This window comes from Littorina saxatilis, linkage group LG17, assembly GCF_037325665.1.
Source record: "Littorina saxatilis isolate snail1 linkage group LG17, US_GU_Lsax_2.0, whole genome shotgun sequence".
Classification (NCBI taxonomy): domain Eukaryota; kingdom Metazoa; phylum Mollusca; class Gastropoda; order Littorinimorpha; family Littorinidae; genus Littorina; species Littorina saxatilis.
Window position 1 is genome coordinate 33,484,180 of NC_090261.1, and position 21,765 is coordinate 33,505,944.

Sequence of the window (21,765 nt, forward strand, 5' to 3'; positions counted from 1 at the left end):
GCTCATATAGGCAGAATTATCTGCAGAGCTTTTTAATGTCCAAGGTGCAAAATATATACTCAATTTATTTGAGTAGTTACACAGTTCAGTGAATTGTTCTAGACAGAATTATCTGCAGAGCTGTTCAATGTCCAAGGTGCAAAATATACTCAATTTATATGAGTAGTCACACAGTCCAGTAAATTGTTTCTAGAAAGAAAATCTGCAGAGCTTTTCAGTGTCCAAGGTGCAAAGTATACTCAATTTATATGAGTAGTCACACAGTCCAGTGAATTGTTTCCAGGCAGGACGATCGATGGGCTTTGCCAGATCATCTCATCGTGACTCGGCATGACGTAACTTACATTGTTTGCAGGCGAACATTATATAATAAGAAATTATGTAAACCTTAAAGACAAAACACTGCCTACAACTTATGAACGTATATGTGGTAACTAGATTTTCAACAACAACAAAAAACAAAAACAAAACAAGATCAAACTGGTTGACCAAGTTAGGTCATTTTTGAGCTCTGACTTCGCTGCCAGAACATAGTGACCATTCTGAAAATGTTTTGCCACAAAACAATGATGCCAGTTTTAGATGTAAGTTATATGTTCAGTGTGCCCGCCGACAGAAACACCTTGTTGTTGTCGTCGTCGTCGTCGTTATCGTCGTCGAATTTCTTCCCTCAAAATCATGAAGTTACGGGTCGACGCACAAAAGTCACAATCTGTCCGCTTCCTAACACTTCGACCGTGGTGACTTTATTGACAGCCTCGATCCAGATCCGGCCTTGACCCGTCCATGCTCGAACCTCGGCTTGGGACAGAGGTCGAGTCACGACCTCCCATGTGGAGACCTTGACCTTGAAGGAGTCTGTCGTCACATGCCATCTCGCATTCCTTGTTGAGAGCTTGTAGCACGCGCGCGCTGTGTTCCTGAGCCTTGGCGCGAAGGGAGGCTATGCTCTCCGACTTGAACTCGTCACGACCACGATTTATCTTTTCTCCGTCGTCGCTCTCTTCACCCTCCTCCTCGCTCATCTTTTTGGAGGCCTCCAGTGACTTTTTGTGCATTCCTGTGGGTAACAAAAACAACAAAAATGAGTTGAGGGGAAAACTTAAGTTTGAAATGTTTCTTAGCTAAGGAGAGGGGTGGGGAGAAAAATTATGGTTGTGGCAAAAGACGGTCATCCATGACCATGCACATATTTAACTCAGCTGAATTCTTTAACCTCAGAACCAGTTCGTAACGTTTCACAAACAATTACAACGACATAAAAAAAAAATCGTAAAAAATCACTGCATCCGGTATTACACACAATTTGTTTTTACATTTAGTCAAGTTTTGACTAAATGTTTTAACATAGAGGGGGGAATCGAGATGAGGGTCGTGGTGTATGTGTGTGTGTGTGTGTGTGTGTGTGTGTGTGTGTGTGTGTGTGTGTGTGTGTGTGTGTGTGTCTGTGTCTGTGTGTGTGTGTGTCTGTGTGTGTGTGTGTAGAGCGATTCAGACTAAACTACTGGGCCGATCTTTATGAAATTTGACATGAGAGTTCCTGGGTATGATATCCCCGGACGTTTTTTTCTTTTTTTCGATAAATACCTTTGATGACGTCATATCCGGCTTTTTGTAAAAGTTGAGGCGGCACTGTCACACCCTCATTTTTCAATTAAATTGATTGAAATTTTGGCAAAGCAATCTTCGACGAAGGCCGGGGTTTGGTATTGCGTTTCAGCTTGGTGGCTTAAAAACTAATGAGTGAGTTTGGTCATTAAAAATCGGAAACTTGTAATTAAAATTATCTTTTTATTAAACGATCCAAAACCAATTTCATCTTATTCTTCGTCATTTTCTGATTCCAAAAACATATACATATGTTATATTTGGATTAAAAACAAGCTCTGAAAATTAATAATATAAAAATTATGATCAAAATTAAATTTCCGAAACCGAATTAAAAACTATTTCATCTTATTCCTTGTCGGTTCCGGATTCCAAAAACATATAGATATGATATGTTTGGATTAAAAACACGCTCAGAAAGTTAAAACGAAGAGAGGTACAGTAAAGCGTGCTATGAAGCACAGCGCAACCGCTGCCGCGCCAAACAGGCTCGTCACTTTCACTGCCTTTTGCACTAGCGGCGGACTACGTTTAGTTTCATTCTGTGAGTTCCACAGCTTGACTAAATGTAGTAATTTCGCCTTACGCGACTTGTTGATATTTCTTTAGACCATCGTCAATTTAATTTTCAACGTAAGTAGTAGTCGTTGTTGTCCCAATGTTTTCCGCACTTGTCGTCTCAGACCACTTCCCTTTTCTTCGTCTTGGCTGATTCGATATTTTGAACTGAATTATCACAATACCATAGGCACTAGCATATCATCCTTCTCCTCCTCCTCCTCTGATCATCATCATCATCATCATCATCATCATCATTACGTTCTCACTCACCTAGCAACCAAGGCGCTGCCGAGTTCTCGATACCGTTCTCCGCTGTCTTGATGATGGCGTCTGGTAGCGGCAGCGCGTGTCTGACCATTGCGCCATACAGCCCGTACTCCGCCATGATGCTGCTCTTGCCCCATGTTTTCTCCGTCTTGCGCCACTTGGCTCGTCTGTTCTGGAACCACACCTGTGCAGGGAGAAGAAAAAAAAGTCAGTTAAACAAAAAGTTCACGATTTTGTTTACATTGGTTTAAAGTGATATACACGGAAGGGCCACCAGCGGTTTGAAAAGATAACTTTCACTAATAACTGTAACGATTCAAACAGATCCAACAAACATTATTTCGGGTGACTAAAAGAACAGTTCAAAATTGTTGATTGTCGAGGAATTTCCCTACTTTGAAGCATCAACACTGAAAGAAAGGCGTGAAATTAAAAGGCGCTTTCCTTCACGACGCCAGTATTAATTAAGCCTATACTCAGATAGGTAGTAATGGAGTTTGCCGTATGAAAACACTTAGGCTAGTTAACAGTGTGAATTGTAAGGGGTTGTTAAGTGTATAGGCTCAAACAGGGACTGATGTGCACGCGACAACACACACACACACACACACCCACACACACTCACACACACGCACGCACGCACGCACGCACGCACGCACGCAAGCACGCAAGCACACACACACACACACACACACACACACGCTTGCACGCACGCACGCATGCACACACACACGCACGCACGCACGCACGCAAGCACGCACACTCTCACACACACACACACACACACACACACACACACACACACACACACACACACTCACATATCCCTCTCATCCATTCCCTTTCTCTCTCTTTCCCTCTCTCCACCCCCCTCCCCTCTCTTTCCTCGGCCCCCCCCCCCCCCCCCACCCCCTTCCCCATCCTGTCCTCCCGCTTCTTTTTGGTCGTCCGTTAACTTCCTAAACAAAACAGACAAACGATCCAAGAACAAACTTAACGATCACTAAACACTCACAAAGAACATGCAAATTAATGAAGCGTAAGCAGCAAACAAAAACCGGCCACATAAGTCTTCTCTTTAGCTTGGAATCAGGTGGACTCCGAAAAGGAAAGAATGGAAAAAGTGATGGATTCACGGCATTCTTGTCTTTGATCAGCTAAAACCTGGACTTCCTAACTGGCCGATCAAATCTCGATCTTACATGATTAGCTCTTTATAGTTTGTTGATAGAAAATTGGTTTAAAACACACACACACACACACACACACACACACACACACACACTCACACACAGAGACACACACACACACCCACACACACACACACACACACACACACACACACACACACACACACACACACACACACACACACACAGAAATTGTGAAAGAAACAATTGAAAGTCAGCAGAGACTTTCTTCCGAGATTTGTTAAAATCTCTTAGCAGAGAAAGAGAGAGAAATAAGTATCCCTTCACAGACAGCCTATTGGGAGCATCAGACCCTCCTCAAGGGGGACCGAAATTTACAGAGCAAAGTCCCTTTGTGGGGGACTATATATATTAATCTGGATTACCGTCTTTAATCAGCTAAAACCGTAAATTTCTATTTAACCGTTCAAGTTTCTATCTGAAATAATTAGCTCTTTAGTGTACTTGTATTTAGATTGAAAATGTATTTACTATTTTTTTTATACATAATAATAATGGATTATTGTCTTTCATCCTTTTAAAAAAAAAATGACTCCCTGACTGACCGATCAAGTCTTCAACCTATTCATAATTCTTTCTGCAGATTGCGAGCATTCAGACAAAAACTAAATTTTGTTGGAAAAAAATCCGGATTGTGGTCATTGATTAGCTGCAACCTTGACTTACAGAGAGAGAGAGAGAGAGAGAGAGAGAGAGAGAGAGAGAGAGAGAGAGAGAGAGAGAGAGAGAGAGAGAGAGAGAGAGAGAGAGAGAGAGAGAGAGAGAGAGAGAGAGAGAGAGGGAGAGAGAGAGAGAGATAGAAAGAGAGAGAAAGAGAGAGAGCGAGAGAGAGAGAGAGAGAGAGAGGGGGAGAGAGAGAGAGCGAGAGAGAGGGAGAGAGAAAGAGGGAGAGAGAGAGAGGGAGACAGACAGACAGACAGACAGACAGACAGAAACAGAGACAGATAGACAGACAGAGACAGACAGACAGACAGACTAGACAGACAGACAGACAGACAGACAGACACAGACACAGACACAGACAAAGACAGAGACAGAGACAGACAGATTTAGAGACAGAGACAGACATATATATTGTACGTAGAGAGGGGCTGGTTGTGATGGAGCAGGCACCACTCAGTCTCCCCAAAAGTGTCTGCATCGCAACTTTACTGACAAAACAATATATTTTACTTTTGCAACATCGCGTTCTCTGCATGATTAAATATAATGTTCGATGCTGATGTTACAGCGTGTTCGACCTGTGTCTACCAACTCAAGACGACACTGAATACAGTTAGGGGCGGCACTGCGGTTCCCTCTCCTTCGATCGATAATTCAGACATTCGTCGAAGTGGGCGTGGCCGGCGGGCGCGTGCGACGGTGACCGGCAGCCAATCAACTCTATCTGTGCCCCGCCCACCGCCCACGCGTCAATGCGGGCTAAGGGAGAGAATCGTGTAACACGGGAGAACAAGACGGCAGCGGTAACCGCCCTTGTTGTGTAACTACGAGTTTTGCCGTGATTGATACGGATTATTATAGACTTAATTGTGCGCAATTAAAGACGACTCTATGCTGCTGGAAGGGGAATGAATAGTGAGGTAGGAACGCAATTTTTACTTGTTGGGGAGTAGAGGTATCAATTATTATTGTTGATGTCCCAGATATTTGCTGGTACGGGAGTTTTCATCCATATATCCCTTCCTTCATTGTATCGTAATATTTGTTTTCTACATCTAACCTTAGTAAGAACTATTTCTCGTATTCAGTGCGCTTGAGTTTTCTTTCTTTCGTGTCTGTTGCTCGTGTGTACATGTGATTCTGGTTTTTTTTTTTTTTAAGTTATGATTGTTTTGTTTTTTTATTGTTTATCATCTAACTTTATTTTAAAAGTAAAATCTATTTCATTGTCGAATTATCATTTGCATCTGACACTGTGGTTTTGGGGTGATATCTATTCTATTTCTAATCTGTATATCAACTTCCCGCCCCCCTCCCCCTCCCCCTCTTCTTCTCTTTTGCTCTCCCCTCCAAAACAAAACCCCGTGTTTTTTCTCTCTCCCTCTCCTCCTTCATGCTTCCAAACGTCTTTGTAAAAAGACACAATAAAAAAAAAAAGACATTAAAAAATATAGCCACCCTCCCCCATGTATTTCCCCGAACTGTTCAAACCCACGTTCTCATGTTGTTTGTTTGGCTTTGTTCAGCAGGTGCATGTTTTCATTATCAACATCATAACGGAGATGCGTATCAAGAGACACCGAGACACACAAACATACGTCCTAACATCAAGGGACAAAACCGGCCCAACAAAAAGGAAGGGAGGCAACCGAAGACGTGTCGCAGGGTCAAGGGGCAGTAACCCCAACCTTTCCTCGCCCTTGCCGATAATCCGCGAGATAACTTGAGATTCTTGCTCTCACTCCAACGGGGGTAGTAGATCACATCTCAAATTAACCCTGAATGTCGAATCTAAATATATAGCACCTTGGGAGGGAAGACAACAAAGTACCTCCAACTAATAAGAGGGCGGTTAGGGGAAGAAAGCGTACGGGACATTTTCTTTGCAAACACGGTAAGAAGACACCTGCCGGCTGTACGGCCGAGAACAACTCTTCTCTCTCTCTCTCTCTCTCTCTCTCTCTCTCTCTCTCTCTCTCTCTCTCTCTCTCTCTCTCTCTCTCTCTCTCTCTCTCTCTCTCAGTCCCTCCCTCAATCTCTCTCTCTCTCTCTCTCTCTCTCTCTCTCTCTCTCTCTCTCTCTCTCTCTCACTCTCGCTCTCTCTCTCAGTCCCTCCCTCCCTCAATCTCTCTCTCTCTCTCTCTCTCTCTCTCTCTCTCTCTCTCTCTCTCTCTCTCTCACTCACTCACTCGCTCTCTCTCTCAGTCTCTCTCTCACTCTCTATCTCTCTCTCTCTCTCTCTCTTTCTCCCTCTCTCTGTCTCCATCCATCCCCCTCTCTCTCTCTCTCTCTCTCTCTCTCTCTCTCTCTCTCTCTCTCTCTCTCTCTCTCAGTCTCCCTCCCTCCCCCAATCTCTCTCTTCTCCGTCTCTGTTTCTCTCTGTCTTTGTGTTCATATGATAGTGAGTAAGACTGTATAAGCACAAAAGAGGACAGATAGACAGACAGAGAGAGGGGGGGGGGGCAGACTGAGACGGATAGGGATAGAGCGGGGGGTGGGGGTGGGGTGCGGGAGACAGGGAGAGGAGAGAGAGGGTTGGGGAGAGAGAGGCGGATAGAGGGAGAGAGAGAGGGTGAAGGAGAGAGGAAGAGTGAGAGGGGGGGGGGGAGGGGAGGAGCATTTTTGCATGTGTTTGAGTGTACGTCAGTGTGTGCGTATGTCCGTACGTGCGTGCGTGTGTGCGTTTCTGATTATGTGTCGGGCAGTCTGATCGTCCCTGCACAGTCCCTCAGTCATTCTGTATGTCTGTGAGTCTGTCTGTCTTAGGTAGATTTTATCTACAGTTCCACAACACTAAAGCAGAAAGTCAACCTATAGCTTCCCCTGCATGCAGATGTGTAAAGTCTACAAGATGCGCGGAATGATAGTGTTTGACAAACGGTTTACGGGCAGGGTTTGAAGACACAACATTTTACAACGTTGGAAAGCAAACCAGCCCTGCGTGATAACGCCGCACTGTTTATTTGTTCTTCTCCCTCACTCTCAACACAACACTACCCCACCCGTCTTTGCTCGGTCCTTGGAATAGACTTTCTACTCCCTCTGCCACACGCAAAAAGGAGAGAGCGTGAAGACGCGACTGAGATGGCTTGGTTGGTTGTTGATATTTCTTGTCTCGAGAACGCCGCAGGAAATCATAGGAAATTCAGCATTAATCTTATTCTCAAGTTTGTTCACGACCAACTCTTTAGAAAATATTCACATTTACGGCTTATTATAGTTAAAGGTTCCTTAAAACTCAGATTCGTTCACAATCAGTACTTTAATTTTCGTTCAAAATCTTAATTTCATACAAAAAGTTATAAACATCTTGTCCGGGGGTACGTCCCAGACTTGAAATGGTTTGAGAGATGCACAGCATCTTTTCATCATCCATCCTGCTTCACTGACAATGATTCCGACGAAGACAACAACAACAACAACAACAACAACAACAACAACAACAACAACAACAACAACAACAACAAACAAAACAATTAGAAAATGACAGGTGTGTATGATCAGTCATCACACAATGACGGCAAACTGATGTGTACAGACCACAGCGACGGAGGCGATAATGATCATGATGATCAAGATGACACTGCCGCGGGTTGGCTTTTCTCCTATAGACGATGTTCGGAAATAACTCTGTCAAGCTGTTATGGGCTGTGGAATAGTTGTTTTCCCTTATTTCCATAGAAACACTGAGACAAGCCAACAATGTCACTTGTGGCTTGCCTCAGTGTTTCTATGGAGAAGCTAGGAAAACAAGGAAAAGCAACTCTTTCACAACCCCAGAGAGTTATTTCCGGAATTCGTCTTTTCGTCAAGGCAGACCAAAATGTATAGGTACCTGTATTCTGTCTTCAGGCAGGTCTATTTTCAGGGCCAGCAGCTCCCGGGCGTACAGGTCCGGATAGTGGGCGTCCTTGAAAGCCTTTTCCAGCTCCTCCAGTTGGTAGCTGGTGAAGATCGTCCTGCAAAAAAGGCATCAAGATGCATGACCGAACTTTGAGAACCGCGACAAAGAAAGAAAGGAAGGAAGGAAGGAAGGAAAGAAAGAAAGAAGAAAAAGACCACACAAAAAAGAAAGGAAAAAAAGGATGAAAGAAAGAAGAAGAAAAAATAACACAAGCAAGGAAGGAAGGAAGGAAAAAAGGAAAGAAAGAAAGAAAGAAAGAAAGAAAGGAAAGAGAGAAAAGAAAGAAAGAGAGAAAGAAGGAAATTCACAAGGAAGGAAGGGAGGAAGGAAGGAAGGAAGGAAGGAAGGAAGGAAGGAAGGAAGGAAGGAAGGAAGCGGAAGGACAGAAGAACCACTCAAGCAAACAAACAACCAAACTATCAATCAACCAGACAAACAAACAAACAGCACAAGATCCGTTGAACTGAACAGAATGTTCACCCAATTATTGCAAAGACCGTATCGTAGTTATACCTGTGTCTGCGTCGTTTCTTCTGTTTTCTGCTTGAAGACGCGTCGTTTGCTTTGTCCGGGTGAAGACAGGCTTGTGAAGGTACTGTAAAGACAAATAATACACATCAACATACAATAAAATATAAACAGAATTACAGTAATCTCGAAAACAGGCTAAAATTTTCGACAGACAAGATTAAAAATAAAATAATATAAAACAAAGGAACTAAAAAGGGAATACATGCAGGGGCGGACCTAGGGGGGGGGGGGGTTCCTGGGTGCCCGGAACCCCCCCCCCCCCCCTTCCCCCATCCGTTTTTAAAAAAAAAATTTTTTTTAGTAAAAAAATAAAGCGCTTGTGCTTTCCTTCCTTCCAAATGCAACATGCTTGAAACTGACGAGAAACTCAAAGGCTAACCCCCCTCCGAATTATTTTTGAAATGATTAGTTATATTGAAATAGTAGTTCATATAAAATAGCACATTGCCTTCTCAAAGTCAAAGGTGCACATATTTGTACACGCATATTTACTGAATAGATACCTTGTTATCTTCCAGGAGAGGCCTCCGATTGACCTAAAAAAATAAAATTCCTTCAGCATCTGGGGGGTGAAGCCCCCCAGACCCCCCACCAGGGCTTTGCCCCTGGACCCCACCGGGACCTGAGCGGCCCCTGGACCCCTGCTCCAATTTGGAACCCCCCCCCCCCCCCCCCCCCCCCCCTTATTCACAACTAGGTCCGCCCCTGACATGAAAAGAAGAAACAATAAAGAAGAACAAGTGGCGTAAGGCGAAATTACTACATTTAGTCAAGCTGTCGAACTCACTTGGGATGAAACTGAACGCACTGTATTTTTTCACCAAGACAGTACAGCTTCGTCAATCCCCGCGTGAAGGAAATCGCTCACCTTCCACGTGCAAAACGTAGTGATATTGACATCTTTCTTTCTTTCTTTATTTGGTGTTTAACGTCGTTTTCAACCACGAAGGTTATATCGCGACGGGGAAAGGGGGGAGATGGGATAGAGCCACTTGTCAATTGTTTCTTGTTCACAAAAGCACTAATCAAAAATTTGCTCCAGGGGCTTGCAACGTAGTACAATATACTACCTCACTGGGAGAATGCAAGTTTCCAGTACAAAGGACTTAACATTTCTTACATACTGCTTGACTAAAATCTTTACAAACATTGACTATATTCTATACAAGAAACACTTAACAAGGGTAAAAGGAGAAACAGAATCCGTTCGTCGCCTCTTACGACATGCTGGGGAGCATCGGGTAAATTCTTTCCCCTAACCCGCGGGGGGTATATATATTGACACGCCAGATTAGCGCGGTAGCGTATTGTGCTAAGCAGGAAAGCGAGCTTTTCTGTATTCTTGTTTACTTTCTGAGCTTGTTTTGAATACAACCTATCATATCTATATGTTTTTGAAATCAGGAAATGATCACGAATAAGATGACATCATTTTTGGATCGATTTCTTAAATTTTAATCGTAAGACTAATTAATCTATTTTCGTTAATTGTGATCACATTTTAAAAGTAAACATGACATATGTATTATATTTTTAGATTCAGAATGTGATGAAGAATACGATGCAATCAAATTTAAATATGTTTGCGAAAAATCGATTTTAATGACAACTTTAATGAGCAAACTCATTAATTAAATTTTAAGCCTCCAAACTGAAATGCAATACCAAAATCCGGGCTTCGTCGAAGATTACTTGACCAAAATTTCAAACCAATTTGGTTGAAAAATGAGAGCGTGACAGTGCCGCCTCAACTTTCACGAAAAGCCGGATATGACGTCATCAAAGACATTTATCAAAAAAATAAAAAAAACGTCTGGGGATATCATACGCAGAAACTCTCATGTAAAATTTCATAAAGATCGGTCCTGTAGTTTACTCTGAATCGCTCTACACACACACACACACACACACACACACACACACACAGACACACACACACACACACACACACACACAGACACACACATACACCACGACCCTCGTCTCGATTCCCCCCTCTACGTTAAAACATTTAGTCAAAATTTGACTAAATGTAAAAAGCAACTCTGCACAGACAAATATTGGGCCCCACCATCCCATGCGACACCCATCCAACACTGATAAGACAAGAAAATGTAGAAGTAAATTTAAAATAAAAAGTCTCATATAGTTCCAAAAATCAAATTTCAAGCAAAAGACAATCACGTAGAATACAACTGTGACATACAAAAATAAAAAATAAAAATAAAAAGAGAAAACATCGCATGAAAATCGCATGAAAATCGCATGAAAATAAAATTAAAAAAAAGAAAATGAGTTGAATGACTACTCTGCAGTTGGCGCATACAACACAAAAAAACGAAAAAATCTGACGAGGTTGAAGATAATGCAAATGCGTAGATGCTAGCTTATAAAAAAAAAAAAAAGCAATTATCGGGCATCTGCCTCGACGCAATGAACACTATCATAATTAAAAACAAATCCGCATATCTGCATTATCCGAAGGTCTTCAGTTAAAACGAATAAACAAGTGTTTAAACATCGCCAACCACACCTTTCGATCTTCCTAGTGCAACACCTCCTGCGTCATCAGAATAAGCCTGGCCAGCCATCCCCTGCGAACCACCCCACCCACCCCACCCCACCCCCCTCCCCAGGGGCGGGGATGTAGCTCAGTTGGTAGCGCGCTGGCTTTGTAGCCAGTTGGTCGCTATCAGCATGGGTTCGATCCCCACGTTCGGCGAGAGATTTATTTCTCGGAGTCAACTTTGTGCAGACTCTCTTCGGTGTCCGAACACCCCCGTGTGCACACATGCGCACGAAAAAGATCCCACGTTCACAGCGAAAGTCTCAGGGCTTGGAAAACACGAAGACACGTATGCATCATCTCTCGTCTCTGATTATCATGATCGTATTTCGATACTTTGACGAGACAAACCCAATGCTGGTGTGTCGAAGAAGACAGCCACAGCGGGCTTGTTCGAATCAAAGTATCACACCATATCTTCAGCGTATTACCAATACCAGTCCCAATATAGACCAGTTGGTCTAAGAGGACGTTAAACCCTAATAGTGAAAAGTGAAACACCCCCCCCCCCCCCCACACCCCCTTCCCTTGCCTGACCAAGAACAGGTGTATCTTCGCTCTGGAATTGAATAATCACCTTGTTATTAAACCTGGGAACTGCTTTCACGCCTTTGGACAAAACCCACCCCACAGCGAAGAACATGCCGTCATTTGGCTCTATTGTTGACATGCCAACACCCAATTGTCACTAGCTTTAAAGCTGTTTCTAGTCAATAACATGGTTATAATTATTTATGATTGGGTTCATCCTGTGTGCGGATTATTGGTAAAATAGCAATAGGGAGAGGTAAGTTGAGGGGGGGGGGGGGGGTATATTTGCAGTGGTGAAGGTTGTTGTTGTTGGGATTGTATGTTGGTTTAGGATTAATTTCAGTGACAAGTAATGGTCATATGTGGCACATCGTCCGTTCATTTGGTTTGATTTGTGTTAATTGTCGTTCACTGCCTCTAATTGCGACTTGTCGGTTTCTGCATTCAAGAAATTATCCTGCTTATATGACACGTTGATTGCGCTGACTTAAGCTTAGCTACGATACTCAAATTTATTTTGTTTTCAACACACTGAGAAGCAGCTTCGACACAATACAGAAGAAGAGAAACAAACACGAAGCTATCTTATAACTGGAGTGAATAACAAAGGATAGTTTTTTAATTAACTTCAGGGTTTTTCCCTTAACAATAAACTATTTATCCATAATATTTTTGTATTTGCTTTTTTTTTTATAATTTTTATCTTTCTTTCTTTCTTTTTTTTCTTTTTCGTTTTATAGTGCCAAATTTGATCATCTCAACATGATAACTGAAAAGGAAAACAATTATTTATAACCTATTTCTGAATACAAACTGAAAAGCAATATTGACGTACAGAAAATCGGTCTAACTATCCATCAACACATGACACGTAAAAGACATTGGGATGATTCTAAAATCCATCAGAGGACTGAACACACTGAAGACGGCGTGTGCAATACAAACTCGCAGGCGTGTTTTTGGTTCATACCTGTTGTGCAACTTTAATGAGCATGTAAAAGAATGCAACGTTCTTTAGACCAAGCAAGTAACCGTTCAGCAGGTGCAATGGTAAAGTACAGAAAATGTTTGCTAAAGCGCCATTCACACTCCGCATTTTAATAATCACGCACAGTTCCACTGACACGTCACGCACCTGGTACTGTGCTGTGAAAGCATGACACTTTGGTGGAAACGCGAAACATACACACACAAACAAACATACAAAAACAATCGCACTATTTCAGTGACAGACACACACACGCACACTGACACAGACGCACGCAACACCGCCGCAGCTGACACAACCAACAAAACCCCGAACAACTGAAAATGTCCCAGATTTTCACAGCAATCGTCAAAGTGTGACAGCCACACTAGCATCCAAGGCAGACATATCCGGTATGTGTGTGTGTGTCATGGTTGGAACCCTTCCAGACTTTGACAGCTTCATGCAGAGAAAGAGGTAGAGGGTACGTGTGTGTGGGTTAGAAGGGGGTGGCAAAAGGGGGAGAGTGGTAGAGTGGGGTGGGGTGCTCACCTGTTGGTTTCACAATGACAGGTGAAGGGATTACAGTATAGCTCAGTTAGCGGGTCAGGTCTCCCTTCGCCAGGTGTTGCGCTGAGCCGAGCTAACTGAGATGAGCTGCAATAGCGCGGCGTAATTGCTCAGTAAAACGGCGGAAGTTGAGAGAAAAGGATTGTGGGGGGTTGAAACGAACTGCTTGTGGGTAGAATAAAACACACACACACACCACACACATACACGTACGCACGCACGCACGCACACACACACAAACACACGCACACACACACACCAACACACACACACACACACACACACACACACACACCAAGAAAGGTGAAGTCTTGGAACGTTTACGTTTTAACAATAACTAACCTTTCTTGCATGCAATTTTTTTGTTTTTGTCTTGTTTATTGCATGATTCTAGATTTTAGTTAATTAGCAGTCTGTCTGATGTTTTTGGATTTCTGCTTGTGGGAAGATTTAAATTGTTCAGTCATAATTGGTTGTTGCCGCTATTGGTGGACGTGATTTGTTCAGATTAGTATTTGTGGTCAGTATTGTCTGGTGTGGTTTCATAAAGATAATGATTTCCTTCAGCGCATTAGAAAATAAACATAATAACATGTTATGCCATAAAAACTCGGAACAGTCAATTGGTCACGAATAAACTTGCTAATATAATATCGTTTACATAAAGATAAGAACCCAACCTTAAGAAAATATTTACCAACAGTTTGCATTGATTTGCTCTATAATTATCTAGAAGAGATAGCCTGAGACTGACACGTGAAAAGAAAAATTCGCAAGAAATCTGATTATTTCAAGAAAGAAAAAAAAAAGAAAGAAGGAAAGAAAGAAGGAAGGACAAGAAAGAACCAAACAGAGAGAAAAAAAAGAGAAAGCAAGAAAGACAGAAAGTAAGACAGACAGACAGACAGACAGACAGACAGACAGACAGACAGACAGACAGACAGACAGACAGACAGACAGAAAGAAAGAAAGAGAGAACGAAAGAAAGAAAGAAAGAAAAGAGAAAGAAAGAAAGAAAGAAAGAAAGAAAGAAAGAAAGAAAGAAAGTAAGTAGGAAAAAAAAGAAACAGGAAACAGAACTTTGCGATTTCGTTTTCAAAGGCAAAAATTGTGTTTAGAAGACCCACTACGTCTTTAAAAACCTTCAAATTTGTAGAAAAAAAACCCAGCATAGTCTGGTCATTCACAGGAATGCCAAGAATTGGCTGTAGCCGTTGTGACAGGCATGGAATCTGTGCAGTTGACCGTTTCCAAATTGCTCAACAAGTTGCAGAGACCTCTCAGGTCCGGTTGAGATGTGCAACTGACCGTTCATAAACCGCTAAACGACTCTGCACAGACCACTTCAACCCCCCGAGAAGCGCCATCGCCTTCTGCTCACATTGTAACGAAAGAGCCGGCCATGATGTTTGATGTGGTCCTCGCGAGTCAATTAAAACCCGACACTTTCTTTATGGACTGTCCAAAAATGCCCTCAAACCCTTCTTCCGTTGTCGCTCATCTTTCACGAACTGATTTTCCGTAAACTGGAGAATGAAGCAGTTGTCGTCGTTGGAGCGTTTTGTTCTGTGATAGTCCCGTAGGCGAAGTGAAACGTGGCGACTGTTCAGGCTTTTGGAAGGCAATGATACTATTTGCCCTGAAACTGTTATCATTACCCGGGTGCGGTCGCTTAGTTCTCCAATAACTCACACAACTTTCTCCCTTCCTTAGTCAACCACCCGTCACAAAAGCGGAAGGCGTTCCGAACGGTTATAAATGAGGATTCAAAGTTATTGTTGCCATACTCCTAGTTTGCGCTGAAAACTATTGTTGCGCTCGCCACGGTTTGTGTTGAGACTAATTGTTGCCAATGCCCTTGCCGTCGCTCGGGGTGGTTCATGTGCTACCTGCTGTTCTTCCGCTGTGCTAAACACGGGTGTTGTGTGTGACTGTTGTCCCTTGAGCTTGTTGCGCCGCTCAAAACAAGCTCCACCAACAATCGCTGATGAGTCGGAGCCGCCGAAGGTGATCAGCCGGAAAAGCCCGAATAGAGTCGACAACGTCCGACTAACGCCGCCAGCGAAAAATCTTAAGAATGAAAGATTTGGGCTTTGTTGAATACCCGGGTGACTTGCCGCCTACTCCAACTGACAATGGTGGCAGTTGTTACTGTTTCTGTTTCTGCATCACAGGTCTGTTTCGTTTTTCAGGGAGGGGGAGGGGGGCAAGTTCTCACGTCCAGAGAAGACTGTCCGTTTTGCTTCAGGGCTTGCAGGCCATCATGAGTTAACTACCCGTACACAAAACCGCGACTGTGCCACAAGTAGCTCCTTACCTATCATCATCATATAATACTTCGAGATGCTTCTTTGGTCATTATGCGCGAAAACATGTCCGAGGTCCGAGGTCTATAGTGTTTAGTTTCATTGGGGATAACTGAAGTGTACAAAAATGTCTTCCTTGTTGTCCGGTTGTCATTGGACCTGTGGTTTGAGGGATCCAAGCATGTGCAAGGTCTTGGTCAATTTGTTTTTAACTATAGCACCTTTTTTTCCTTCTGCGCAGAAAAATGTCCGAGGGTCAAGAATAAGTTCTATTTTGACATGAAGAATAAAAGCTATTTATATAAATATAAATATGATTGGATTCAGTTAGGAACCTTTGCGTCAGCGGATCTCTGACCAGAGACATTAACCCTTGAGTATAATCATTGTCAAACTATAACTTTCTTTTCACACGCCACCAGACCAAAGCATGGCTTTGTCAGTCTCCATCTTTATATGTAAGAGTTAATGTGTCAACAGCTAAGTACTTACATGTATTTGTGTATGGCACGGGGAGTTCAGTTTTCGTTGCTTCTCCACTCTTGAACTTACTATAACAGTCGTTCATAAATAAAAGTCTCTGTTTTGTTGTTAATGAAGAGACCAGATGACAAAAAACAAAAGGGATAAATCGGTCTTGTAGCTCGAAGACATATACAGGATGTATATAAAAGGAAAAGGGAACTATAGGGGGTATCACAATGGACAAGTAGGGAAGGAGATGGAAGCTGGGGGTGGGGAGGAGGGGGAGGGGGGGGAGAGGGAGGTCAAACCGGACCGGAGGATGGAGGAGGAGGGTGAGGAAGAGGAGGGAGAGGGAATGAAGGGCAAGGTGATAGGTTGCGTGCTCCCGATGGTGGCCTCTGTCATTGCTCAGTGCGGCGTGTGACGACAAGCGGGCAAGGGCACTGCACTCCTCTCTCAGGGCCCATTACTCTGTCAAGGGCAACCTCTTCTTCATGCTTGTCTTCCCTTGCCTCGATCTTCAACCAGCAACCTCTCTCACCCTTCTGTCTGTCTCTTTCTATCTGTCTGTCTCTCTCAGTCTCTGTCTGTCTGTCTGTCTGTCTGTCTGTCTGTCTGTTTCTGCATCTCTCTGATGGTGTCCCTCACTTTCTTTCGGTCTGTTGTTGCTATATTTTGTTCACAAAGTGTGTGGTAGTTCTTGTTATTCAATAATAGGATAGAATACGTGGCGCATGCTTTTTACTCTATTATTGCTGAAAAACAAGAAGAATTCAGTTGAATTCTCTCTCTCTCTCTCTCTCTCTCTCTCTCTCTCTCTCTCTCTCTCTCTCTATCTATCTCTCTCTCAATAAAGTTCTGAGATCTCTCTCTCATCTCTCATTCACTTTCTCTCTCTCCTAAACCCCCATCCACACCCCCACCCCCAACCAACAACCGTTCTCGCTCTCTGCCCTCTCTCACCTCGAGACCTCACTTTCCGCTGTGTCAACGCACCCCCTGAGGTGACATCCTTCCTCGACACGACCCATTCCACCCCTCACCCCCGTTTCACGCCCCCCTAACCCAGGCCCCGAAGACTCGCTAATTGTGCCACAGCTTACGACAGCACTCTGCGACGGCTGCTGCATGTCGACGGCCGATGTGGTGGAGAGGAGGTGAGGAGAGGGAGAGAGAGGAGGAGGGGGATGAGGAGGAGAAGGAATGGGGTTGAGTGTGTGTGCAGACTGAGCAGAATGAGGATTGATGGATTGATGGATGGATGAATTGATGGAATGATGGATGGATGGATGGGTGGATGGATGGATGGGTGGATGGATGGATGGGTGGATGGATGGATGGGTGGATGGATGGATGGATGGATGGATGGATTATATGAAGGGATGTGAAACAGAATACGGACGAAGGTGGAGAGTGAGGAAAGAAAGGGAGGAGGAGGAGGTAGAGAGATGGAAGAGAAGAAGAAGAGAGATTGACGACGGAGGAAGAGGAAGAGGAAGAGGATGAGGAAGACGAGAAGAAGATGGACAGGGTTTACTTTGTTTGATCCTTTTTCACGTCGATTTTTCTTTGGCGTGTTGATCTTTTGTCCGTTCGGTCTTCCGTCACTCAATATTACGGAGATTTAATAAACGAAACGTCGGGACGTTTCGTTTTGAAGTCGTGGTAAACGTCATCATTTCGGGAGTCTCTCGCTGGAAAGGTGAAGGTCAACTGAAACGGAACGTGGAACGTCAAAACGCAGTCACGTTTTCCACCCCCAAAAAACGAACAATATTTCGTCAACTTTTGTGAGTATTTTTGCACACTAACAGTTTTATTTGTTGGCCATTTTATGCATTGCTAGATTCATCAACCCTTTCACAGTCTTTCAGCGCTGAGAATGTGTTCATTGGAGGTAGACAACTGTTGTGAACTGAAATATTTTGAAGGGTGCTGATCCTGGTACATTTATCCAACTTCATGGTGAAGAAAGCAAATGGCGAAGCAGAAGTAGGTCATCGCATCGAATTTTTATTCTGGCTTCGTATGTGATTTTGTATAAACAAAGTCTGTGTGATTTATTTGGACTGAAAATAATCAAAGTATGCCCGATTCTGGACCACCTCCTAGGTTTTTTTTTCCCCATTCTGATCGAGGACAGACGTGATAATTTCACTTGAAGATTTATCGCCCTTCCTTCATTCCGAAACGAAACGTGAATACATCTAAATCTTGTCTGTGGCCTATGCCGTCTCGTTTCACGTTCCGTTTCGCGGGGTGACTCATTCACCAAACGAAACGAGCTGCAAAACAAAACGTGCTGTCTCTTGAATCTCCCTATTATGTCGTTCCATCGTACGTCTGTTAGCCAGGACACGGTGGGTCGATGGATGAGAAAAATTATCAGGAGGGGGAGGGGGGGGACGGAGGAGAAGAGGAAAGCAGATGACCATTTGCGGAATATGATCAAAGGCTACATACAATTCTTTAGCTTCGTGTGGTTCTGAGCAAAGTTTGCGGTTGTAACCAGATGGTTGGGGTAAGGACACAGGGATAACTGGAAGAAGCAGAACAGATAATTATGTGATGAGCTACGTCAAATAGCGTGGAATAAGGTGAAGTTGAACGTGAACCGAGAAAGCCTTGGACAAGGAGGGAAAGAGACAGAGCGGGCTGATAGAGGACCAACTTGAGTCGGAGGAGGTAGGACCTGAACAGAAGACGGATTCCTCAGAAGACGTTGAACTAGGAGGGGGAGAAAGAAACGAGGTGGCGGGGGGGTTGGACCAAGTGGAGTGGAGAGACGGGTAGTGTAAGGCAAGAGAAGACGAAGAAGAGAAGGAAGACGGCGGCAGCCAAGCTAAGTCAGAGGGGCAAGATGGCTCCTTAATGGGCTACTCGGTGAGCCTTGAAGACTTGTCGACAACCCGCCCAGCCCCCTCCAACCGGCAATCCAAATAATCTGAGGGTTTTCCCTTGTTAATTACCGACTCCTGAACACCCATCCCCACCCTCTGAACACCCTCCCCAACCCACCCCTCAACACCGCCCCCCTTCTTACACTACTCCCCCCCCCCCTCTAACCTTCGTCCAGCTTCACCCTGAGTTTTTGAAGCTGTAAATGCTTCAAGTCCTTCGCTACCAGCTGAGAGGGCATCCCCGTGTGGCCCAGTGACTCGTGGAGGTTCTTTGGAACCCGCTCGCTGGGTGGTGAGGTCCTGAGTGAATGCTGTGCATTCTGTCTGCCGCTCCAGTCACGACCTGCCCCAAAGTTCCCCTTTCTTTTCTTTTTCTTTTCTGTGCATTTTTCTTGGACTTTTTCTTCTCTTTCTTTCTTTTCAAATTGTTTCGTTCTTTCTTTCTTCTTTTTGTTTTGCAGCGTGGATAAAGAAAGTTCCGCACAACTGTCTTCACTTCTGCTCCCCTCTCTTCCTTTCAAATCACATCTCTCTCTTTCTGTCTCTCTCTCTGTCTTTCTGTCTCTCTCTGTGTCTCTCTCTGTCTCTCCCTGTACTGTTTCTCTCTCTCTCTGTCTCTCTCTGTTTTTTACTCTGTCTCTCTCTGTCTCTCGCTCGCTCTCTGTCTGTCTCTGTCTATGTGTCTCTCTCTGTCTCTATCTCTCTGTCTCCGTCTCTCTCTCTATCTCTCTCTCTCTCTCTTCCTCTCTCTCTCCTCCGACCCTCCCTCTGCGCCTTAGGAGGCAACAGCCCAATCTGTCGGGAGGAACAAAGACGTCACAATGACCGCTAATGGCGATATCAAAGCCTCTAATTACGGGAGCACTGACGACCGCCAGATTGGATCGTTTAAATAAACGGCACATTGCCCCCCTACTTGCTTTTTCTTCCTTCCTTCCCCCAAAACTCCGCTGGGTGGCCCTAAGTGGTTCTTGGCTTCCAATAGTGAGAGTCCTTGTCATCATTTGGGTCTCGCTTCTTCGCCATGTTACAATTTAAATATCTTTTTTTTCGGTTTCTACCAATATTATAAATGGTAAGTATTTAAGTTATGTTCTTTGTTAGGATTCAGTCTCTTTTTGTCGGTTTATATCTTAGAGTTCAGTTTCTTTTCGTCGGTTCTTTTTGTCGTGAAAAAGTTCAGTCGGGTCTCTTTTCGGTCGCTTTTCTGCTTCTTTGTCGCTGCCGCCAAGAAAGACTTCAGGAGTTTCGAAGGCCCTCACGCTGTCTTCTCGGCTCTCTCCATTGTTGCAGTTCAGCCTTTTCTGGGGTACTTTTCGAGATCGTAGGATGAATGATTGGCAGTTATTTGCGGGGAAAATTGGCAAAATGACAGATATTGATGTCAAATGCCACGGTCAATGTCGCTTTGTGCGTTGGGTGATGAGGAATAGAGACATGGGCATTGTCGCTGGACCTCCTTCTGCTTTTGATTGAAATGTGGCGACCCCGTTTTGGCAACGCAACACGCTGACGAAAGAATGTTGCTGCCTACAGCATGAGCTAGACTATGCAGTTTGAGCAAAAAAGTTAACACAAAGAGATTAAAACTGGAGACTGAAGAAGATGATTATGGAGATGGAGGACATTATAAACGGTATATAGAGGATGATGAGTAGGAGGAGGAGGAGGAGGAGGAGGAGGAGGAGGAGGAGGGAGTGAACGAGAAAAGGCAGCAGGACTGAACGGGGTAACACGGAGAAAGAGACAGATTTTTAAACAGAGGTTTAAGAAAATTAACTAGTGTCAGGATCAGCTCAGTCAGGTTTAAGTCAGTCCGTGATTGTGGATGGGGTGGGGTGGCATTTCATGTGCAAAAACGACAACCAAATAAAAAAAAATTCTTCTTCTTCGTTAATGGGCTGAAACTCCCACGTTCACTCATAATTTTGCACGAGTGGGTTTTTATGTGTATGCACGTTTTTACCCCGCCATTCAGGCAGCCATACGCCGCGGCTCTCGGAGGAATAAACAAGCAAAACAAATGGCGAATGCACGTGAGACGCGCAAGCCTACAAACGCAATAGACGAAGAAACAGTTCTGTTCTGTTGACAGGATTTATGTCTGTGACATAAGGCCTAAAAAAAAAATAGGTGTGGTTACGGTAACCCGACCTACCCTAATTTTAGGGGCCGATCCTATAACTTTTTATTACATTTGTCAAAACAAAACAAAACAACAACAAAAAACCGAGTGCAAAAAACGCAATGAAAGCGAAAGCGCCCGAGTCGCACACTTACTTCCCTGTCAAGTAGGTTTAATTTGTACACATTAGAAAAAAAAGTTAAAAAAAAAAAAAGTGATTGCCTACCTACCTACCCTATTTTTGTTGGCTATGTTACCGTAACCACACCTATTTTTTTTTTTTGGCCTAAGCACATATACCTTAGCAACCTGGACATCTGACAACTAACTGCCTGTCATCCGACCCAAGCAGGCCAACAGACAACTTGGGTCTGGAAATCCCGAAAAGCAACGCGAAAAGGACGAATAGCATAGGCATGGAGTTGTAACTCCAAGCCCAGACTTGACCTTATTAGATCTCTTGGTGTTGTTTTGCTGCTTGCCTGCCACAAAAACCAGCAAGACCTCGAGAGCCGTTTCGAGGCGAGACAAGAAACGATCTGCCAAATTTGACTGTCTGACATCTCGAGTTTGTCTACAATTTCAAGACC

General features: G+C 43.9%; 1 protein-coding gene across 1 annotated transcript in view; it reads right to left on the bottom strand.

Moving 5' to 3' along the window:
- Positions 1 to 746: 746 nt before the first annotated feature.
- LOC138953266 (visual system homeobox 2-like) overlaps positions 747 to 21,765 on the bottom strand; it is a 59,427-nt gene continuing 38,408 nt past the window's right edge. Inside the window, exons 2-5 of the mRNA XM_070325066.1 lie at positions 8,728 to 8,809; positions 8,146 to 8,269; positions 2,440 to 2,620; positions 747 to 1,060 (exon numbers count right to left, since the gene is read on the bottom strand). Of these exons, the coding sequence (XP_070181167.1) occupies positions 747 to 1,060; positions 2,440 to 2,620; positions 8,146 to 8,269; positions 8,728 to 8,809 (701 nt within the window). The remainder of the gene's footprint in view (positions 1,061 to 2,439; positions 2,621 to 8,145; positions 8,270 to 8,727; positions 8,810 to 21,765) is intronic.